Source organism: Heloderma suspectum, chromosome 4 (assembly GCF_057233095.1).
Source record: "Heloderma suspectum isolate Gila_16-S chromosome 4, 16-S_ref, whole genome shotgun sequence".
NCBI classification, from domain to species: Eukaryota; Metazoa; Chordata; class Lepidosauria; order Squamata; family Helodermatidae; genus Heloderma; species Heloderma suspectum.
The window spans coordinates 267,618,846-267,640,193 of record NC_139461.1 but is presented as its reverse complement, the minus strand read 5'-3'; the positions used below and the strand labels follow the sequence as shown (position 1 = coordinate 267,640,193).

General features: G+C 43.2%; 1 protein-coding gene across 5 annotated transcripts in view; it reads right to left on the bottom strand.

The window, feature by feature from the left end:
• Positions 1 to 21,348, bottom strand: part of CHD6 (chromodomain helicase DNA binding protein 6) — a 160,345-nt gene that overhangs the window by 69,587 nt on the left and 69,410 nt on the right. For 3 of the 5 annotated variants that reach the window (XM_084853779.1, XM_084853781.1, XM_084853780.1), the window contains one exon: positions 6,811 to 7,328. In XM_084853779.1, the coding sequence (XP_084709905.1) occupies positions 6,811 to 7,328 (518 nt within the window). Of the gene's footprint in view, positions 1 to 6,810; positions 7,329 to 14,789; positions 15,009 to 15,114; positions 15,184 to 20,353; positions 20,417 to 21,348 lie in introns of those variants that run through there. The other 2 variants (XM_084853784.1, XM_084853783.1) reach the window with 2 other exon arrangements.

Below are 21,348 nucleotides of genomic sequence, written 5' to 3'. Positions count from 1 at the left end.
CTTGAACTGTTTGCATGGGTTTGTAAGGCACGGGGCAGGGGGTAATCTCAAACCAGGGCCTCCAACAGTCTCTACACCACCAGTACCCCATGGTTTCTCAGGAGGCCAGACGGACTAGGCCTTATGGATAAAGGGTGCCCTTTAAAGGCTCCAGTTCTAGCCTGAAGAGAGTCTTCTTCCTCTTCTCAGGTTTTATGATAAAGCAAGACCAGAAACTAAACACTCAGCTGACTTCCCAGCTGTAATACTGTCAGCTGACTCTACCAGCTAATCAGAATACACTTGGCCCTATAAAACCCTTGCACCCAAGCCAGCTTTTCAGTCTGAGTGATGTATCCCTATGAACAGCTGCTGCTATCTAACCAACTTCTAGGCTCCAGCACTTTTGATCCTCATCCTCATCCACCTTCACCTGAACCAGACTGCAACTGCACCTGTCTCAGAACTAAGCCAAGGCCAGACAAGGCTTGGTTTCACTTAGTGACCTGGTTCATATGACCCAACAGCCCACCGTGGCTTAATTTACATGTGGGGGCTGTTACATAGTGCTGGGTGCCTACAGGTGCCATTTTTGCATGGCGACCATGGGCACCCAGCTTGCCGTGGCTTGTCATGACCTGCAAACCCAGGCAGCAGGGATTGTTTGAGGATTAGACAACCCTCAAATAACCCTAAAACAAGCCATGGGTTATTTGAGGGTTGTCTAACCCTTAAACAACCCCAGCCACGTGGGTTCGCATGACATTTCAAGCCACGGCAAGATGGGCACCCATTGGCACCATGCAAAGACAGCACCCCTGGCAGTTCCCGGGGGTAAATTAACCCACAGTGGGCTGTCATGTTGTGCAAATCAAGTCACTGTGCTGTTTTATTCCGACGATCAAGTGATGTGCTGTAGAAACCTGAAGACTTAACTGTTTTACTATGGCTTGAAAAGTGGTCAGTATGGCCATAAATACACATGGGTAGAGGAAAACCAAGTTAACAAGGGAAGATTTGGGCCATTTCACACATTATGCTGTGGCAAGTGCAGGTTATCCACTGCGTGTACACAATGTGAGAAGCCCCAGGTTATTCTGGCTCCCTGAGGCATATCATATATGTTTAGAAATAAGCTTTGGATGCAGGCATACATTTTGACACATAATGTAAAAAATCAGAATGTGTAACACAGAGCTTCAAATAACTGAGGTGCAAGGAACACACTGTGACAGACAGAAATAAAATAAATAACCTTCATTTGCTAGAGCTTGGGAAATTGAGTTGTTCAGCAAACAATCATCATTTTAAGAATCTGATGAGAGTCTGTGCCAAGTGCCTGGACCATAACTTCCCTTCTTGCACCTCTTTTTTATCCATGAGACCTTAACCAACCACCTTCCTAGTCAGTTTGATGCATCTGACAAAACTATAGCTCACGCCACAGCCTTTAAGTTCCCAAAGTCAATTTCACCCGCAACAGACTTAGGGAGCAATCCTATGAATATTTACACAGAAAAAAGTCCTACAACTTTTTTTCTTTCTAAACGTGCCTAGGATTGTGTCTTTAATTATGATGGCCATTTGCTAGCTCCAGGTTCAGCAGCAGTATGCCTCTGAATACCAGTTGCTGGGGAACAGCAGGAAGAGCTATTGCTCTCATCTCCTGCTTGTAGGCTTCTGAAGACATATCTATCAGACAGGACCTTTGTTATGATCCATCCTGGCTCTTCTGATGTTTTGGAAAATTCCCTATACTAAGACAAAGGCCCAACTATTATATCAATGAAACTAACAATATCCCTCTGTGGTGTCTCAATCCACCATAGTGGGGGATCAAGATCATTCCAACCCACTCCCCTCCAGTATGCCTGCTCCACCTGCAGGCCTGCATTACGTTCAGATTTTGCAGTGTACAAATTGTACATTTCAGGCTTACATGCGTTGAGATACATATGTGCAGACACCTATGCAAATATGACAATATTGGGATACAGAGTAAGTCCAGGGACAGAGCAGGCTACCCAGTGTGCTCTGGATCTCCCACTGCTTGGATTTCACATCTGCCTAAGAGTGCTGTAAATCAAATTTGCAATTTCAGTTTTTTTAAAACAACCTTATATATGATTGACAAGACCAGAGTGCGTGTCTGTAATTATATTTTCCTTTACTTTAATCCCTTCTTCATCTGAGATCAACTGCAGGCACATAATCTTCTGTGCTTAGGATACTCACTCTATTCACAAGAAAGATTTAAATAGTTTTAAAAATCTATAGAGTGGACTAAAAGCCCCAGAGTACCTTAGCAATGTGAGTATTAGAGAAGCCAGAGCCTTTTGCATACGAATTATGCATTTGCTCTGCCCCCATCTGCAGCAAACCAGACAATGCCGGAGTACAGAATGAGGTGGCCTTTAAGCCAAATATCCTACGATGTTTCTCATATTAAACATCACAAGTTCCCAACATAGGTCTTTTCCAACTTATCACAAAACACACCTGAGTTTCATGTTAAATAATTAGATACTAAGTGTTCAATGTCCTTTCCCTAACAATGATGCTTAATTCCAGTGCATTAGGCTCAGCAAAGCACCAGGTACCAGAGAGTTTTACATTTGTTCAATTTCACATATCTGGTACCAGTATACACCAATCCAGAAACAAGAAGTTGTGTCAATTCATAGAAGAAGGAAGAGGACGACGATATCCACAGGGACCAGAGAAAATTGATTTTCAGTGCACTGCTCTTTACTTGGGGTATTTTTTGCCACTCCTTTCATAAGAAATTGTTTATCTTCTTTTGTCTCTGTTAAAATTATGTTTCCACTGGTTCTTTGTGCCCCAGTTTCATGGGAAATTGCTATTAGCTGGGGGTTATGTAAAAAATTACTCTTGCCAAACAGCTTTTTAGGGCAGATGTGACCCAACTACATGCTTGTGATTGAATCAGAAGCTCTGGAAATGTACGATCCTGTAGCTTCCACTTTAGTAGTAAGTCCCCTGACACTGATTTTGCAGTTACAATTAACAACAGTTCCATTCATGAACGTTGGAGCGAACTCTGATTAGAAATAATTTAGAGGAGATTATGCCACGATTATCAGCTGCTTAGAGAATTTACAGCAATTGCTCCATTTGCATGCATGTTTTACCCTGCCGCTTTGGAACGAACATTACTTCGCTATCTACTTTTTAAAATGCATTGCGACGGAACCTAGGGACTTTAATCCAGGTTTCTGAGAGTCTCGGCACCAAGAATGATCAATTTGTCATGAGCAAGTTGACCACTGCTCTGGCTTCAAATTCACAAACACCAGAAACAACACAGATGTGGCAACCATAAGCTTCATTAACAAGAAGCCCAATCCCTGATGCATTCAAGATTTTAAAACTCTTCTCCCTCTTTTGTGTACTCACTTCCCCATTATCTTCCCCACATCTCTTACAAAAGCCCTTTAAAATTGGTGTTGCTGGAGCCCAACTTCTGGCACCAGGTATCATTTGTATCTGATAAGTCATTTATTTGTGGAGACACCACTCCTTCTCCGAAGACCTCATATGGTGCCTCTAGCTCAGGCTTCCCAGACCTGGGTCCCTCCAGATGTGTTGTACTACAATGTCAATTATCTCCATCCAGTAGCATGCTGGCTGGGGGTGATGGGGGTTGTAGTCCAACACATCTGGAGGGACCCAGGTTCAGGAAGCCTGATCTATATGGTTCCTATCCTGTCCTGACTTTGAGAAGGAGGCCACAGGCCACAATGACAAGGCAGGTCCACAGATGCAGCACCTCGGAGAGCTCCGACTGAGCAGCAGCATCCTCTGACAAAGTCTGGGACTAAACTGAAGCCAGCCTTTTACTTCTCCAGGGCCGGATCACCCCACCTTTAAAGAGACAGTCCTCTGGTCTGGAGCCTAGCATTCCTCTTCCTGCACCTCCTCCTCCTCTAATTCCCTCCAAGCTTAATATCTGTGCTGACAGGCCAACATGTAGATGCATAGGATCTCTGATGCAGAGGGGACAGTTCTGGGGTGGGGAGTGTTTGGAAGCTCAGAGGTTACCAACTCTGCAGGTCTCAATCAGTGGAGGCTGTGATTCCACTGGCTCTGATTTTGGAGAGGGGGTGATTCCATTCTGGGTTTTAGTCAGAACTAGCCAGAACCCTCTAGGAGCTATCCAAGGTGCTGAACCCTATCCCCAAAATGGGTTAAGCACCTTGGATAGCACATTTAGAGTTCTGGCTGGTTCTGACTGAAACCCAGAATAGATTTACAACCCCACTGAAATCAGAGCCACCAGCCTCCATTGGTTTCAATTCAGGGGTTCTTGGCTCAAAAGATCTGGCCCAGCCTTGATGTGGAGGCCTGCATCTCTGTCCCGCACCTATGCCTCCAGTTCTGCTGGTCCACCTGATCTGGCTGGCCTCTCTTCATCTGGGCTTCATCTAGGCAGCTGCGCAGGGTGTGGAGAATGAGGGGTGGGGAGCCCCTCTGAGGGGGCTCGTGAGGCGTCGCGCTGGGGCAGTTTCAGGCAGAGCGCCGCCCCGGGCCCCTGCCCTGCGGACGCGGTAACCCACTCCCCAGCCCCGCAAGACGTGCACGGCGCATCTGGGCAGCCGGGGGGGGGCGCGGGGAGAACCAGGGCAAGCCGCTTCCTAGAGAGGTGGCACGACCCCCCCGCCAGCTCTCCTCCCCCGCGGGGGCCAGTGAGCACAGAGGTCACAGGGAGGGAGGGACCGAGACCCCCATATCCCCCCCCCGAGAGGGGCCAGGAAGGAGGGCGCAGCACCAGGCTCTGGCCGCAGAACGGGCGCAGGGCGGGAAGGGGGGTGGGGCGCTGCACGGGAGCGCTTGGTCCACAGACCCCGAGGGAGCCCAGCCTGGTCCGTTTCAGCCCCGCAACAGACTGGGAGAGCCGCCGCCCCGTGTCCCCTCCCCCCCCCCCCCCGGCCGGAGTTGCCACTGATTCCTGGCTTATAGGGCTGGCCTGGCCTAGCTCCTTCAGTAAAACTGAACCTTCTCTAACATGCAATCACCAGCACAATTTCACATACATTGCCTTTTCTTTTTTTGGCACACACTGCACATGGAAAGCCACACAAAATTAATTGTCTTATACAGGTATCAGTCTAACATGTTGAGCAACTGACCACCGTGAAATGGCAAGCCACATTTTGTGCCCAAGTGACAAGTGCAAGTTGAACACTTTCATACGAAAAATGTGCACAGATCTTACTGTGGACTGAATGCAAAAATCATTACATGTTCCAATAACTGATCGGAGAGGCACTTGTCCTTTGTTTACTTGTGTGATGCACAGGACCAATTAGTAATCCCAGCCAGCTGCAGCACTGGTTGCTGGGAAGTGTGGATTCATGTGAGGCTGACCCACCATTTACACAGCTCTGCCAAACACTTTCACCAAAGCAAGGGTAGATAAGAGCTGCAAAGCATGAGATGTCATTTATCATTAATTAAGGGAATCTCTCTCAAGAGAGATCAGCTCTTGTCTGCTGACCAGCTTGTTAACTAAACAAATTAGTTCAGGAACCAAGACCAAAGAACTCTAAGCCATGCACTGCCCTCCATCAAGGTCTAACACCACAACAGAGGTAGAAGAAGACTCACATGTCATTTCAGCAGCCTGGGGGAAAAAAGCTTTGTTCTAGAAAAATCATGTTGCCTAACACCAAAGCAGAGATCTGGTCAATGAAGAGCTGGGGGATTTGCATCTGCCTGACGTTCTACTCTTCTCCCTTCCTCCCAACATTCAGATTAATTCCTCCCCATATTTGAAGGAGGGATAATGTTACCAAGAGGACAAAATTCCAGCCTCACTTCTACTTAGAAATCCGTATGCAGAAGGCTCTCACCGAAAGCAGGTTTCAACTAATCCTGTTCATCACAGTCATTTATTCATTCATTCATTCATTCATTATTTCCTAACCTCAGCTTGTGACCTTCAAGACCAGAAACAAGCATGACTGGAAGGTGCAGCCTAAGCTGGAGACACAGGCCTCTTCACATGTAGTCTGAGAGGCAGGGGAACTGCTTCCCAGTAGTGAAAAGCCACGTGGCTATGTGTAGATGACACTACAGTATGGGCAGGGCCACTCACCTGGGTTTCTCCCACCTGACCAGCCATGGGATCACACCATGGGAAATCAGCTCCCATACCACTGTGGCTATATGTGAAGGGAGCCTTATATGAATCCAAGTAAGGAATATTTATTTTAATTCCATTCAACAACAACAACAATCTTTAAAATATATTTAAAATAAATATAGTCATTTATTCAGAGCCATGTTGCTGAAAGGACAGCCATGTGGCTCTGAATAAATGACTGTAAATATCATTAATAATCCTATAACTACTAATTCTATGAAACCCCAAAGTGCATACATGCTTTTAATATCCAAACCCTCTAGCAGAGTTCAAAGACTGAGCATAACACAGAGCCAAATATGTTCTCCATCCCACCCTTCTGGCATATCACAACTTGCCTTTATTATGCAATAGTAACTAATCAATTTCTTTCCTAACTCTGCCTGGGCCATTTTCCTGCATGCAGTGGGCCCCATTCAGTGAAATTCTGGGAAACCATCACAAAGGCTGCAAGATGAAGATCTATCAGTTGCATTCGACATATGCAAAATCATAATTTGCGCACCAGCTTTGGTTCAAGGGTGTTCTGTGTTTTGTGTTAAAAGGTAAATGTAGCCACAACAATACATTCCTAGTAAGGTCCCACAATGTTTAAGACAAAGCGAAGGAGAGAGAAAAATGGCTGCTAAGCAAACAGACAGAAGTGGTCTCTGAGTAATACCAACCTGGACTTCTTGGGCTTGGCTTTGGGGGGAGATTCAGAGCTGCTCTTCTTCTCTTTAGGCTCCTTCGGGACTTTGGGCTCCCGTGGCTTCCTGGGTTTCTTGGCCCCTTCCTGTTTGGGCTCCTTGGGCTTTTTAGGCTCCTTGAGCTTTTTGGGTTCTTTTGGTTCCTTAGGCTCTCTTTTTCTCTTTGGTTTTGCTTCTTTTTCACCACCCAGCTCCTGCTGCCCCAGCTCTTTTTTCTTCCGTTTCTTCTTCACTCCAGTGCCCCCACCCCCATCGTCCTGCATCCCATTATGGGAGGTCACTATGGTCTGCACAATCTCATTGGGAACCTCCACAGATACCACATCCTCCTGGTCCTTCTGTGCCAGGCTCACACTGGCCAAGTCAGAGATTGTCACCAGGTCATGCAAATCTTCCGGATCTGTGCTGTCAGCAAAAGGGGACTGTGGCTTGCATTCGAAGGTGATGGAGGCATCAGACATTGGGGAATGACTCAGCACTTTAAAATTTGGCAGCTACAAAGAGGAAGCAGAAAGAAATATCATCACACAGGCATATGGAAGAATGTCTAGCTGCTGAAGGTTGAAGAGCCTTCTTTGATGACTGTATATTGGCTTGGATCCAGGGTTTGCCTTCCACAAGAGGAAGGGACCTTCCACAAGAGGAAGGGTTCCTCTTGCAGAAGGTCCCTCCACCCAATTTGGGGGGAACCCCCACACACACCACAAGGTCATCCCATTCCACAGGGTCCCCTGACTCTCTATGTAGCATTTTCAGGGTGCTGGATGGGCTGCCATGGGAAGGAGGCAAAGGGGAAGTCCACTTCCACCAACACACTTGATCCAGCCTACGTCTGGATCCAACCCATAATAAAGTAAGACAAGCACCCTGTCTGGCTTGCATGACTCCTGAATGGAAGGTGGTGTAAAATGATTGTTTGGACAAAGGCAGCAAGAAGCTTCAGTCAATAAATTTGCACTGACTCCATAGTTTCCATCCAGGTCTTAGGCTACCTACCATGTTACTTTTACCAGCACTAAGATTTTTCTCTATGACAGAAATAGTGCATTGCCCAAAATGTTTGTGTGGCAGTGTCTGCATCTTTTACTGCCTCAAGACCATTCATCAGGAAACTGATAAAATGCATGCCAGGCAGAGAGAGAGAGAGAGAGAGAGAGAGAGAGAGAAACACTTGCATATTAATACCCAGAATGAAGTGAAAGGTAGCAAATCTCTCCTATACACAACTGCTGTTGACCTGGTAATTCACACCCTCCAACTCGATGCAACGCTAGCCAAAGTGTGCGGCAGAACTGAAGCAGCAAACCAACACTGCCATTTATAAGAGATGTATTAGGCAGGTTCTGTAAGGTACATTTTTATGCTCTGCACACTGTGGACATTCTAACTCCCACCACTGTCCTGTAATTACTGCAGGTTAAATGCAATATTATGTGGATGCAATGGGAGTTTCCCTTCCACTCCTCCCCCATACAGCCCCCCAAATCTGCTCCAGAGGAGTGCCCAACAATCTGCTAGAGGTGTCTGTTGTGATGGAAGAAAGACACAACCCTGCATCGTAACTGATGATGTCCATCCCCAATGAGTTTGATCACTTATTCATGTGAGTGACAGCTGCAATCCTTGCCCAATCACTGTGTTTTACTTCAGTGATCATGTCAAGAAGTTGAGGGACTGTAGTCCTCACAGCCAATGGTGACCTAGCAAACCAGGCCAATTATTAATGTCATTAGCCTTGCAAAAAAAGGAAGGGAAAAACGCACAACTGCAATGTGAACAAATTTCAAATAATTCATAGAGAGATTTGTTTTGTAATGACATTTCTTATGCACAGTAAATCAAGCCGATTTCTTTGCTTATAGTTAACATATGTATTTATCAGTTTTGTTGTTAGCACCTCTTTGCTTGTATTTGAAAATTCAATCCATCAGTTTTGACATGTACTCCCAGAGATTACAATCTGCTTCTTCCTTTATACATGTGTCGAAACATGCTGGTCTTGAACTTAGGATGGATGACCTTTGCTATCACATCATGCTTTTAGCTCAGAAAACTTTCTCTTAGCTATCTACTGAGCGCTTTCTCTTAGCTATCTATTGAGCTCTACCATTAACTTTCTCTCTGTTCATTGACATTTGCTGACTCATGCTACCTACAAATACTTCCACCTCACCTTCCAGATCATGCATGAGCTTCTGAATCACAGATCCAACTGATGAAATTCTGCCCTGCTTCTAGGCTTCCCGCTTCCCTACTTGCTGCAGTCTAGTTGCTTCCTTCCTTCAACATCTTTTAGTTCTCTAGAACTTATGCAGACCCCAATTCTACTTTCATATTAGCCTTTGTGGGATGTACCTAAGAACTTGTTGCTATAAGGCAGCTTCTCAGATGCCTCCAATCCCTTTCACCCCTTCTCCCCCAACAGATCCAGAGGATAAGCGAGTAGGGCATCACAAAAGGTAAAATGAATTCACAAAACAGATTAACTGCAAAAGCTAGGGGAGACGGTACAACCTCAGGGTTTCACTACTGATCTGTATTTATTTTAATATTTATAAACTGCCCTTTGACTTAAAGCAAGCACTCTATGAACTAACCAAGCTAAGGTTACTATTTATTATTTATTTATTTCATTTCTATCCCACCCAATAGCCGAAGCTCTCTGGGCAGTTCATATTTATTATGCAAAGCAAGCTCTATGATGCCCATGGGAGCAAGTAGCCCTTGTAGCTTATTTTCCAAATGGCAATTTACCTAGTGTCCCAAAGCCACAACCTACCTGAAATAAGGGTCCCCTGGAACATTTCACAAATGATTAATTTAGATCTAACTTCTCTATTAACAGAGATAACTTTAGATTTACAAAAATGAGCCCCACTGACTCTTAGTATCTGGGGAAAGATTAGTGCACTCAAAATTAATGTCTTGCCCCGAATAATGTATGTTCTCCATCGTTTGCCTCTATTTATCCCTAAGTCATATTTTCAAAAATGTACTACACTGTCCCAGAAGTTCATTTGGGGAACATCCCCCCACCATTCTCACTTTAAAAACTGCAACTGCCAGTTGAAAATCGAGGTTTTAACTTTCCTGAACTAAACTCGTACCACAAAGTGTATCTTCTCTCATGTGCAAATGGATGGCATATCACCTTCTCTTTGCAGTCAACTTCCTAGATAGTACTAGAATCTGCCTACATATCACCTCTTCCTAAATGGATGGTGTTGGGGTCTAAGAAGGGGCTACCCTGCCTTCAACCCTGGCAGCCCGAGAAGTGTAGCAGACAATAAATCACCAGCTCCATTTCAATCTCTTTTCCACATGCCAAATTAACACTGTGGTACAACCCTGGTTTGAGAACTGCTGGGCAATCTTTTCATTGGAGGTGTTAAGCCAAGAAGGGTATTATAACTTTGGACCAATTGATAGGAGGGGAAAGTATGTTTCTTTCATTTGCAGACTTGAAATATAGGAATCTCATGCCTGATAGTGCACATATGTGATATCTTTTAACATATGTTATTTACTATTTATGGCCCATCAGCCTTGAGTGCCTCTGAGCCTCCAGTGCTGTTGGAAGACTTAATTGGCTCAATGTAAATGGTTAAGCCTACAATGGTTGTATCTAAAAGTTGATTGGTACATCGTGAGATTGATACCCAAGAGCTTAGTGGGGGCATGGAACAAAGAGTGTCATATACAGTAGAAGCTGGCTGTAGTTTCCATACCAAATGTCTCCCCCGACCTAAAATCATGCTTAATAGTAGCCAAAACTGGAGTTCGGTACACACTGGTCTTTGCAGCATCTATTCAGGAAATATTTATTGGATTCATACTGGTATTGGTGCTGTGGCATCACTGACACATCATTGGTTCATATGATGTGGGTGTGCTCAGTGGTGGCCCCTTTCTACATTATTCTATGTAGGACATTTATTCTACGAATTAATTTTGTCTTGGACACACTGCTGAAAATTACAGATGTTCACACCCTTTTGGATTATAGCTCTATACTATGGAAACTCCCAGACAGTCACCGTCTCTTTATGTTTGGCAAGAGACTCATGCTCCAGGGATGGAAAGATAAATCTTCCACATCTATTATGCAATGGGCTTAGGACTTCATGGCCCTTGCTGCATTTGAGAGAATATTTTATCACTATCAGCTCTGTCCTGATAAATATTTGAACATGTGGTCAGTGTACCTTAGCCTATATGTGTAACAAGAACAGGAATACCAATTATTGTATAACTGTAATAGAGGGGAGGTACTCCTGTTTTTTTTTCCTTTCTTTTGTAGTAAAGTATATGTCATGTTGTTAGAAAAAAAGAAAAAAGAAAGCTCTATGAAATCCAGTCCCTCCTAGAAAACTGGTCCAGCATTATTTGAGACATCCATTCATTTCCAGACTTTTGCCAGTACCCAAATTTTAAAGAAATGAGGTATGTGTATGTGGGAATCTTCTGGACACTGCCAGGAGGGGAGAAAGTAAAGCAGACTGACATTTGAGCTACAACTTTTTTTAAAAAAAGGTATATCAGCACTGAAAAATAGAAAGCGCCCAACATTAGAAAAACTAAAAGCTATTCCCAGACTAGTTAAGAGATTGCCACAGTAAGGAGAGAGCAGGGCAGGGCACCTTGTACAATACAATTCTAAGTTGGTATGGATTGCAAAGGAAAGGAACAGTGTGAGCTCTTCTAATGTAGCGCAACTGCAAAGTGATGTTTCATATGAAGTTACATATTACATGTAATATGCAGTGACATAATCAAAAGCATTCTTTTAGCACAGATGACAAAGACTGAACAAGAGAGCAAGAGGGAGGAAGGGAGGGAGCGAGGGAGAAGTCAAATGAAGCCTAGAGCTCACCAGTTTCCTTATTAAGGAAAGATGTGGTACAAGCATGGAGGAAAACAAAAAGATGACACAGGTCTTCTCCAAGATCACTCCCAGCCTTTTAAAACCACTGAATATCCACAACTCTTTCCACAGCACGTACCAGCCAAGGTCACTCCATCATAACAAGCAACTGGTTCTGAACTGTTCTCAACTTAAGATATAGCGCTGCATTTTAAGCAATTCGTTTTTGCAGTGAGAATTGTAGATCAGGAGAATTAATATAATGATGTATTATGTTTTGACTGCCAGTTAGTTTTTAAAAGGCAGGATATTGTGTAAATGTGGACTACATTACCAAATTCAAGTTTCCTTAAAAATTAGGAGAAGGAGGAGGAGGCATCCATAAAGCCCCTGGCAAGTGAGTGCACATTCTTGTCCCAATAGCAGTTCCCTAGTATAACCACAACCTGGCTAAAATTCCACTCCACCTCAGAGCCTCCCAAGGAGAAACCTCCTTTCACCATCCTGTCAGCCCTATATTTCTCTCATACCCACCTTCAGTCTAGCACAACATCATTCCCAATGAGGAAGAATACATCTGAAAGGGCTGGGAGAATAAAAGGGGTGGGAAAACTACGTAAGTGGATGGAAGTTTTCCATCACAAGCAGCAAACAACTATGTATAAAGAACTGTTTGCCACAGAGTGGCCACCATTTGTAAACTTAAAGAGAGCGCATGCATTCCTGTGGGAATCTGGTTGTACATCAGCAACCCATCAGATATCAATGAACATAAGGATGTCCTAAAAATCACTTCACTGTGTGATGCAATGTGCTACAGACCAGCATCTCACATGCGTGAGAAAGTGAGGCGAATAGCAGGAATAATTTCCACAGAGAAACACAAGTGAAAAATGGCAAACTGGACCTGAATTTTACAAATGTCAACAATTTTATAGGGAAAGCCCAGAAGTGAGAAGCAATATCCTTGCCAACTCGTGTTTTAAACTGATTTTTTCTGGAAAATACATGTGTATTTTCAAATTTAATGTAACATTTTTCAATTGTTGTATTCCTCCACAGGTAACACTCCAAATATATTTCCATGGAAGAAAACAGTACAAGCTTAGAGAGCGTTTCACTGCAGCAAAGCAAACCTGCCAGTTTGCCAAGCCTGCCATGGGCCTGCCAAAAGGATAGGCCCATCTTGAGTCCTACCACAGATAATCATATCCATATATTAAAACCCTAGGAAACTAAACATGTGCCACTGCACCTTCCTCTTCTCAAATTGGTGAAAATCACCAATACTGTTTCCTGAAATAGGATGTCACCCAAAATAACCATACCTAGGTCTTCCAGAGTGCAGCCCCCAAATCACACACACATTATGCACTTTTGATGAAAAGGGGGGGGGGGTCTTTAAAAGTCACAACTCAAAAAATACTATCACAGTTTTGATGATAAAATTCTGTCAAGGATTTTAAAGCCACAAAAATGAGTCTCACATTTAGGACAGAGTCAAAAGTACTCCATACTTTTCACGAACATTTTCTGCAATGTTAAAAAGTGCCCACTTCACCAACTTTTTGGTGGCATGTTTTTTGGCAAATGCTTTGAAAGCACTCACTTCAGTTTCAATGCTGCCTTGCTAGGCTCAATGAACCACTGAATTCTGCAAACACTAGTGTAGTCAAAATGGACAAAAATGGATGACAATGGAAAAGTCCAGCTCTGTGCATACTGCTTGTAACTTGTGCTGAGATGAAGCAATAGCCAGCATGAGACCTTGGCACCCAGAAGGATAAGAAAAACACTGCGTCTGATAAGAGGCCTAGAAGGACACTGTTAGAAGCACCACAGTTAGCAAAACCACAACATACTTTGTTTTGTTTTGAGAAGATGCTGATATGAAATGTGCTTACATGACTTCTGTGATAACAAGAATTTAACACAGGTTTCAACATAGGGCCTGTAAAATTTGGTATCCTCTTGTCTTGGCATTGGAAAAGTAAATCCCTTTCCTTTCTCCCCCCCCCCACCCTGAACCAGGTTGGAGGGAGGGGTACTTGTCTGTAGGGCTTAGAACTACCACCATCACCTCCAAACAGGTGGACAGCTTGGGATGTGTCAGAAAATTCAGCCTGAATTATCTTTGGGGGAACCCTTATACAAAAAGGGGGTCTGCCAGTAGGGAAAGTCTCCTCAACCCAGAACCTTCATAGTATCATTTTTGATGTGGTTGGTGAAAGTGCGGAACTGTGTCTATCTCCATTGCCTGCCTGATCTTCCACCATCACCATCACTCCAGTGTAAGGGGTCCCCAGCACTATAACTGGAATCCTTCAGCTTTGTGAGCATCTGCCCCCATCTGCTGAGCCACCAGGCTGCATTTTCCTACACATTAAGGGTTCCTAGGCACTAGAATGGTTCAGTCCTATTAGGAAGGCCTATTAAGGCTCTTTTGTGTGAGGTAGGACATTGCCTAGCCAGGGGTAGGCAACCTGGCATCCGTCACATGTTTCAGCCAACAACTCCCATAAGCCCCAGCCAACATGGCCAATGGCCAGGAATTCTGGAAGTTGTAGTATAAAACATCCAGAGGATAGCAGGTTGCCTTCCCCTGGCCTAGGCAAAGCTGTCTTCCAGGCTCTGGCATGGTTCTGTACCACTAACTTCTGCCTTGTTCTCCATCACTGAATCACAGCTCCTGAGTCTCAGCTCCTACCTCCATCTGAGCAGCTGCCTACTGTTCAGCCCTGATAATCAGAAACTGACAATGTAACAGGAAAGCCTTGTCGGGTTTATCTCTACATAATTTGTGTTTTTGTTTTTAATTAACGTATATATGTTATCTCCATCTCTGATCCATATACATGTCATTTAAAAAAAAAAAAAAAAAGCCCTCCTCAGATCAGTGAGTGCTTGTGAATGGCTGCTTCTGGGAGGGGTGACTTCACCCTTCTTTCCCTCTGCAGTCCCTAGTGATGAGAAATGAATGACTACAGAAGATCACCAGTGGCTCAGCATATTTCACAGTTTATCTAATGAGTGATGACGCTTGAGGTATTTCTGAAACTCCAAATACATGGTTAGACTTCTAAAAACATACCCTGGTTCTGCTGACACTTCAAAAGCTTGAAGAATGTGTTTAAAAACAGTGAGGCCTTTTTAAAAACATTCCCCACTTTGTTTTTCTTTCTTCCTTCCCACCATAAAAGGACTTCAAAAACAAAAAAGCAATGGTGGCAACAGGGTCAAGGTGAAGTATCCGCAGTTGTCATTGCTACAGATGTTGCTCCGAAGAGCTCCGAAGATATCTGCCTTCTGCCTTCGGCAGAGGAAAAGGAGAAATGAGTTAGGTGGACTACGGCGACTGCTTCCAGGCAAGTAGAAATCACTTGCTTCCCTTCTAAAGGCTCTGGAATTCTGCCCACCTGCTTGGAGTTGGTCCTCGCCACATAGATTCCCAGTTCACTGGTACTGGTGTGTTTTACAAGGCAATTGCCAAAGCCAGGTCACGGCTTCCCTCTCCGGCAGCTGTGTGAAAGTTTCTTTAGGAGCTGTATATGACACACACACGCAGACGCGCTGATTTACTTTTCCTTGCAAAGAAAAACATGCAGGGAGGAAGTACTGCCTTAGTGCCAACCATAGTGACTGCTAGATAATGAATCAAATTCCATTTCCATAAACATCTAGGACAGGAGAAGGCAGAAGGGAGGAAAGTTAAAAAAAAAAAACGGGTGGGGGCAGAAAATATCTGTGAAGTGTTTTGAACACTTAAAATGTGTTCTTCACCTTGGAACTGAACAGAGGTAGCATTAGTATAGTGTTAGAAAGAAATTTTTTTTTTTTTTAGTGTTGATTGGAAGCAACCTATGATAAAACAATTTGCTAATGATACAAAGTTCTACAAAGTCCTGTGAATCAAAGTGTCCCATCTTAGGTACACAAACAGTAATAAATATAACCAAAGCAGGGTGAGGGAAAACACATTTCTTTGCCATCATCTAGCAATTGTGTTTAGTGCTCTGTTACATCAATATTCAATTTCAGATATGTTGTGGTCAGATTATTATTATTACTACTACTACATTTCTATACCGCCCCATAGCCAAGGCTCTCTGGGCAGTTTGCAAAGATTAAAAACATTAAACATTAAATTACAGTAAGAAACATTAAAAATACAGTATCCAAGTTTTAAAACCATTTACATAAACCACAAACAAACAGTATACACATATGCCACTAAATGCCTAAGAAAAGAGACAGGCCCTGACATTGAAAAGATAATAATGTTGGCGCCAGGTGGGCCTCATTGGGGAGATCATTCCACAGTTGGGGGGCCAGCACTGAGAAGGTCCTCTCAGGTTCATGTCAGGAGAGGCACTCCATCAGGTATTGTGGTCCCAAGCCATGTATTTCACAGTGAGAAATGCTATCATCCCTGTTTGAACTTTTTAATTTTGTACAGTGTTATATGTTGCCAAAAAGAGGAAGGAGTTAAGGCAACAGGTGCCCATGAAAAATGTGCTACTTCTTCATATGTATATATAGTGATGGTCAATTGGATAGCTTTAAAAGGCAATTAGACAAATTCATGGGGAATAAGGCTATCAATTGCTACTAGTCATGATGGCTATGTGCAACCTCCAGTATCAGACGCAGTATGCTTTTGTATACCAGTTGCTGGGAACACAAGTCTGAAAGTGCCATTGCACTCATAGTCTGCTTGTGGATTTCCCACAGCCATCTCTAGTTGCCCACTATGGATACAGAATACTGGACTAGATAGGCCTTTAGTCTGATCTAGCATAGCTCTTCTTATGTTCTTATGTGGAGCAGAGACTTTCTCCCTCTACAGTGTTGAACTTTACAGGATTTATCATTTTGAGAAGAAATTAGAAGATTTTAGGAGGAAATAATATTTTGATTGCAAGTACAGACCAAATTTGCTAACTTTCTGCAAAACAACTATTGACATCTTTTTCAGATAACTGTAAAAACACAAAGCCTTGGTGATCTGGACACCAACAAGTTTAGGAGCTTCAGCAATTATGCAGATGGATGGATTTTTCTATTCCATTCTGCAGCAATCATTGAGCACACAAGCTGTATGATACAAGCACATTACTTCTTCTAGTTCATAGCTCACAATAGCCTTCACACACTAATCATGAGAAGGAGTCTCGATGAGTCCAAGGGCCCTGTCCCCGACATCGCACAGCTTCCCTGTCCCCAACGTCCAAACATTAAGTGTTAATGTCGGGGGTGAAGAAGCTGTATGTCATTGGGGACAGGGACAGAAGCATGGCCCTGTCCTTGTGTACTTGTGGAGACTCCTTCATACAATTAATGCATGAAGGGCAATCATGTGGACCATTATATTGGAACTACTGATGGCCACATGACACTTGTTGCTGATCATACTGATATATTAATTCTCCTCGCATGTCAAGCTAAAACAGCTGTCCCCAACCTTGAGTCCCTAGATGTTGTTGGACTACAACTTCCTTCATCCATGACCATTGCCCATGCTGGCTGGGGATGATGTGAACTGTAGTGAAACAATATCTGAGGACCCAGGGCTGGAAAAGGCCATGTCAAAGGGAACTCAGGGCTGGTCGATGCTTACAGTGGCATTCTGGGGAGCATGCAGAGGCTGCCAGTGGACAAGGAAGAGAAACGTTGCTCAAATATGATCCTGTTTGCTGCCATCATTTCCCCCTTGTTGCTGCTTTGGCACCAGCTGCAATTGTACCACAGCTCCCGAAGCACCAAAGGGCACCATGATTTAATAAGCCCATAGCAATACAAACCACAATACCAAGTAAAAAGATCCATGACATGACAGCCATGCATAAAATAAGACATCATTCTTTTTCTTGCTTATTCTGTGTTATGTTGCAATACCCTTAACTGGTAGACCCAGTACAGTGTGTTGTCTGAAGTGCCAATCTGGATATGAGAAACCAAGTCTCCTTTCAGCCAAGGGACTCCACTGGATGGTCTTGGGCAATTCACTCACTCTCAGGCAAAGCTACCTTACAGGGTTATTGCAAGGATAACATGAGATGATCATGTACATATTGTCTTGAGCTCCTTGGAGGAAGATCAGGATATAAAGGTGACAAAATACTAGCTTTCTGTTTGGGGAGATCGATCGGTGGCATTTAGGCATATCTGCCATTTTTGTTGCTATTTTCAATAACTGATTGCTAACAGGTATAGAATACTGGAGTCCTTGTATGCAGGGAAGTGGAAATGCAAATCCTAAACCTTGCAATCTGAACACTGCATGAAGAAAATATCAGTGGCAAGGACTGAGTTTGATATTGTGCAATTATCTGCAACAGTCAATACACTCTTCTTCCTCTTATGTTCATAGTATGTCATATGTAAAACCATGAGGGCTTCTAAGCCTGATCTCACTGTCTGGAAACAGAAAAAACTCATTTGAGCCTTGCAGCAACCACAATAGTGAACATGATTCGTTATATCTGGAAAATCAGACTGGAAAAACCATGTGGAATTAATTCATTGTCTTAAATGAAAAGCTATGTTTGAAATGAGCAGTTAATGAAATGCTGGTTAATGTATTGTTCTTCTGTAACTGAAAATCTTCCAAAAAAAGTCATTTTTAAAATGCCACTTAAAATTAACAGTGAAAGAAAAAGGACTAAGCAGTGGTATTTTTCCGTGAATCAACATTATAAGCTGATGCGTTCATATTTCTGCACAGGTTCTTAATAAAGGTTCTTCTGTGTTGTAACTATGAGTTATCCCCATGGCTATGCATTTGTATAATTCCTATCATGTCTCTGTTGCTCTGTTCCTATACATTTGTTAGTTCTCTTCAGTCTGAAGAATGTTGTTTCTTGCCTAATTTTATATATGATTGTTTACTGTTGAAAAATCACTTTAAGGCTGCAATCTTATACACACTTACTTGGGAGTAAGTCCCACTGAACCCAATGTGGCTTACTTCTGGGTAGACAAGTATAGGATTTGCAATGTAAGAGAATGAATGGCTAAGCATAAGTGTAAGGTAAGTGTGTATAGCAGGGGTGTATCACATCCTATATTTTGGATTTGACATTCAGTGCATATTCCTATGAAAGGGACATGTAGAATCATTTTGTGGGATCTGGTTCAAGCCAAAATTCATAATAGGAAAACATTTGTTGCAGCCCTACCAACACTTGAAACACAATTGCTATAATTATTCTTTAGTGATCAGATGTCTTGTAGCCACTTCATAACCTGAATAGCTCAGGCCCCCTGCTGGAAGAAATAAGTAAAGATGTTGGGAAAAGAACTGTAATTATAAATGCATAACTAAGATTATACTTCCTAGCGCCAACTACAGCTTCTGATTACATGAACATCTAACATTCTCTTGAAATATACATTTTCTCCATGTTTGACTATGGCATATGAAATTCTAATGTAGTTAACAACTAACACATCACAGGCTCCTCCCATTCTTTTTCCTTCTTACACGGGACTTGGTATTTGTTCCAACTACTCCATCTTAGCTACAAGAATGGGTCGATGTACCATAAACCTTTGGTGTTTTTTTTTAAAGAAATCACCATTAAATTCTGCTAATAAAACATATCATTTCAAATTAATCTCTATCTCTGGGACTGACATAGTATCAACAATACAGCTGTATGTGGATGCTGGCAAGGAAGTCAACTCTGTCTGTCTGTCTGTCTGTCTGTCTGTCTGTCTATCTATCTATCTATCTATCTATCACATTTCAATACCACTCAATAGCTGAAGCTCTGTAATTCAAAAGCATCTGCAGCCAAATAGACTGCTGGGCCACCAAGGAACCATCTGTCATGTCCTGTGGAACAGACCAGGCCTTCTCATCCCTCTCATTTTAATTGGGTTGGATCCAGAATAGGACTTAGCAGAGTTCTCCTCATGCTGGAAGAAAGGGGTTGGGAGACAATTCCTCCTTCCCCCTGTAGTTCCATGTGCCTCATGTCAGGTTGCTCCGGAGGGTTGGGGACCCTCCACAGCAGCATGATAGAAATTTGTATCTCTGGCAATAAAAACAAAAGACACCCTCCTTCCCCATACCAAGGCGTAAAGAGTGAAACAGATAATAAGGCAGAATCAGGCAGAATCAGGGTGCACAGCACATCTTCCCCAAACCTGTCCTGGTTCTAGCACCATGTAGCTCAGAGAAAGCTGTTGGGAATACCTACAGCAGAATGGAGGAGGAGGAAGAATATCTGTTTCCCAACAGGGGCTGCTGTGAACACAGCGGGAGCATTGCACTTTAAAGGCAAACTGTCAAGGTTAGTAGACCTCAAAATGTGACCTACTTTTTTAGCTGTTTGCCTGTGTATTTGCAGAAACCACAGTGCTCCCTAGGCAGGTTCTGAAATCTCTTCAAAGGAGGCCACTAAAATTTAATTAACCCACTGCCCAGGATAAACCTTTCAGCTCCACACCTGCAACCCATCACCCATGAAGGACCTTACAACAGCTATAGGTCTGTAGTTCCTGCCTATTGTAAGGGAACACCGCACTAAACAATTGAGGGGTGCTTCCACATGTGGCTTTTTTCCAACACAAAGATCAATCTGATACCAGAACTTGATATAAATGGTGTATCCCAGCTGCAGATACCAAGTGAAAAAAGGGGATGCTTACTCTGCCATTCATGTTTCAAGCTGCATTTTTTTTCCAGCATAGGAATGAATTTCTGAGGCTGAGCTGCAAAAGAACAGATATGCGCATGCAGGAGAGAACACACAAGCAGCCAAAGCTTTACTTTTTCTTTTCAATGCACAGATTTCAAAGAAACAAGCTCCTGATTGGTTTAAAAAACAGCTTACCTCTTCATCATTGGGAAACACTGGAGGAAAGAGAGAGAAAAAGCTCCTTCTACTGACATGAATTTTCTCCTGTGTGAGCATAACCCACCTTTAGATCCTAGCCTGAGTCAGAAAAGTGCTCCATCTCCTTAACAGTTTACTACTAAGTATGCAAAATGTAAAACACAGTGGCTGAGTTCATATGTAACGCCAAACTATATTTTAGGTCTACATACACGAGCCGTAATGAGCCCAAGCAAAGCCTTACTCTCATGCTCCCCCTTTCTCCTTTCCTCAGCCCCTACAGCTGACTTTGCCAACATTTAACGTTCTCCTAATCTCAGCTTGTCATGTCACATGAACCAGGTATCACAGTTTATCACAAACTCTGGTTAGATAAACAAGCCATCTTCCTAAGCCATGATTTGAAGTTGGCTTGCTTTGAAACTAACCTGAATTTGCGATAAGCCCATGATCTCTGGTTCGTATGACACAAAACAAGCAGAAATTAGGGGAAAGTGAAAAACACTGACAAAGTCCTTTTCCTGCAGGAGAAAGAGAGGGGAAGGGGAACACACCAGTCCAAGGCTTTCCTCGGGCTCATTATAGCTTGCAAACACCGTACTAAATCATGGTTTAGCATTATGTACAAATACAGCCATTATTAAAAACAAGCTCCGGACAAGGCTATGCCCACTATCCAAATCTAGTGGGCATAGCCTTGTCCGGAGCTTGTTTTTAATAATGGCTGCATTATTAAATATGTGGCTGCACTAAACCACAATCTAAATGAAATATAAAACAAAAGGAAAAGGACAGGGAAGGGGGGGG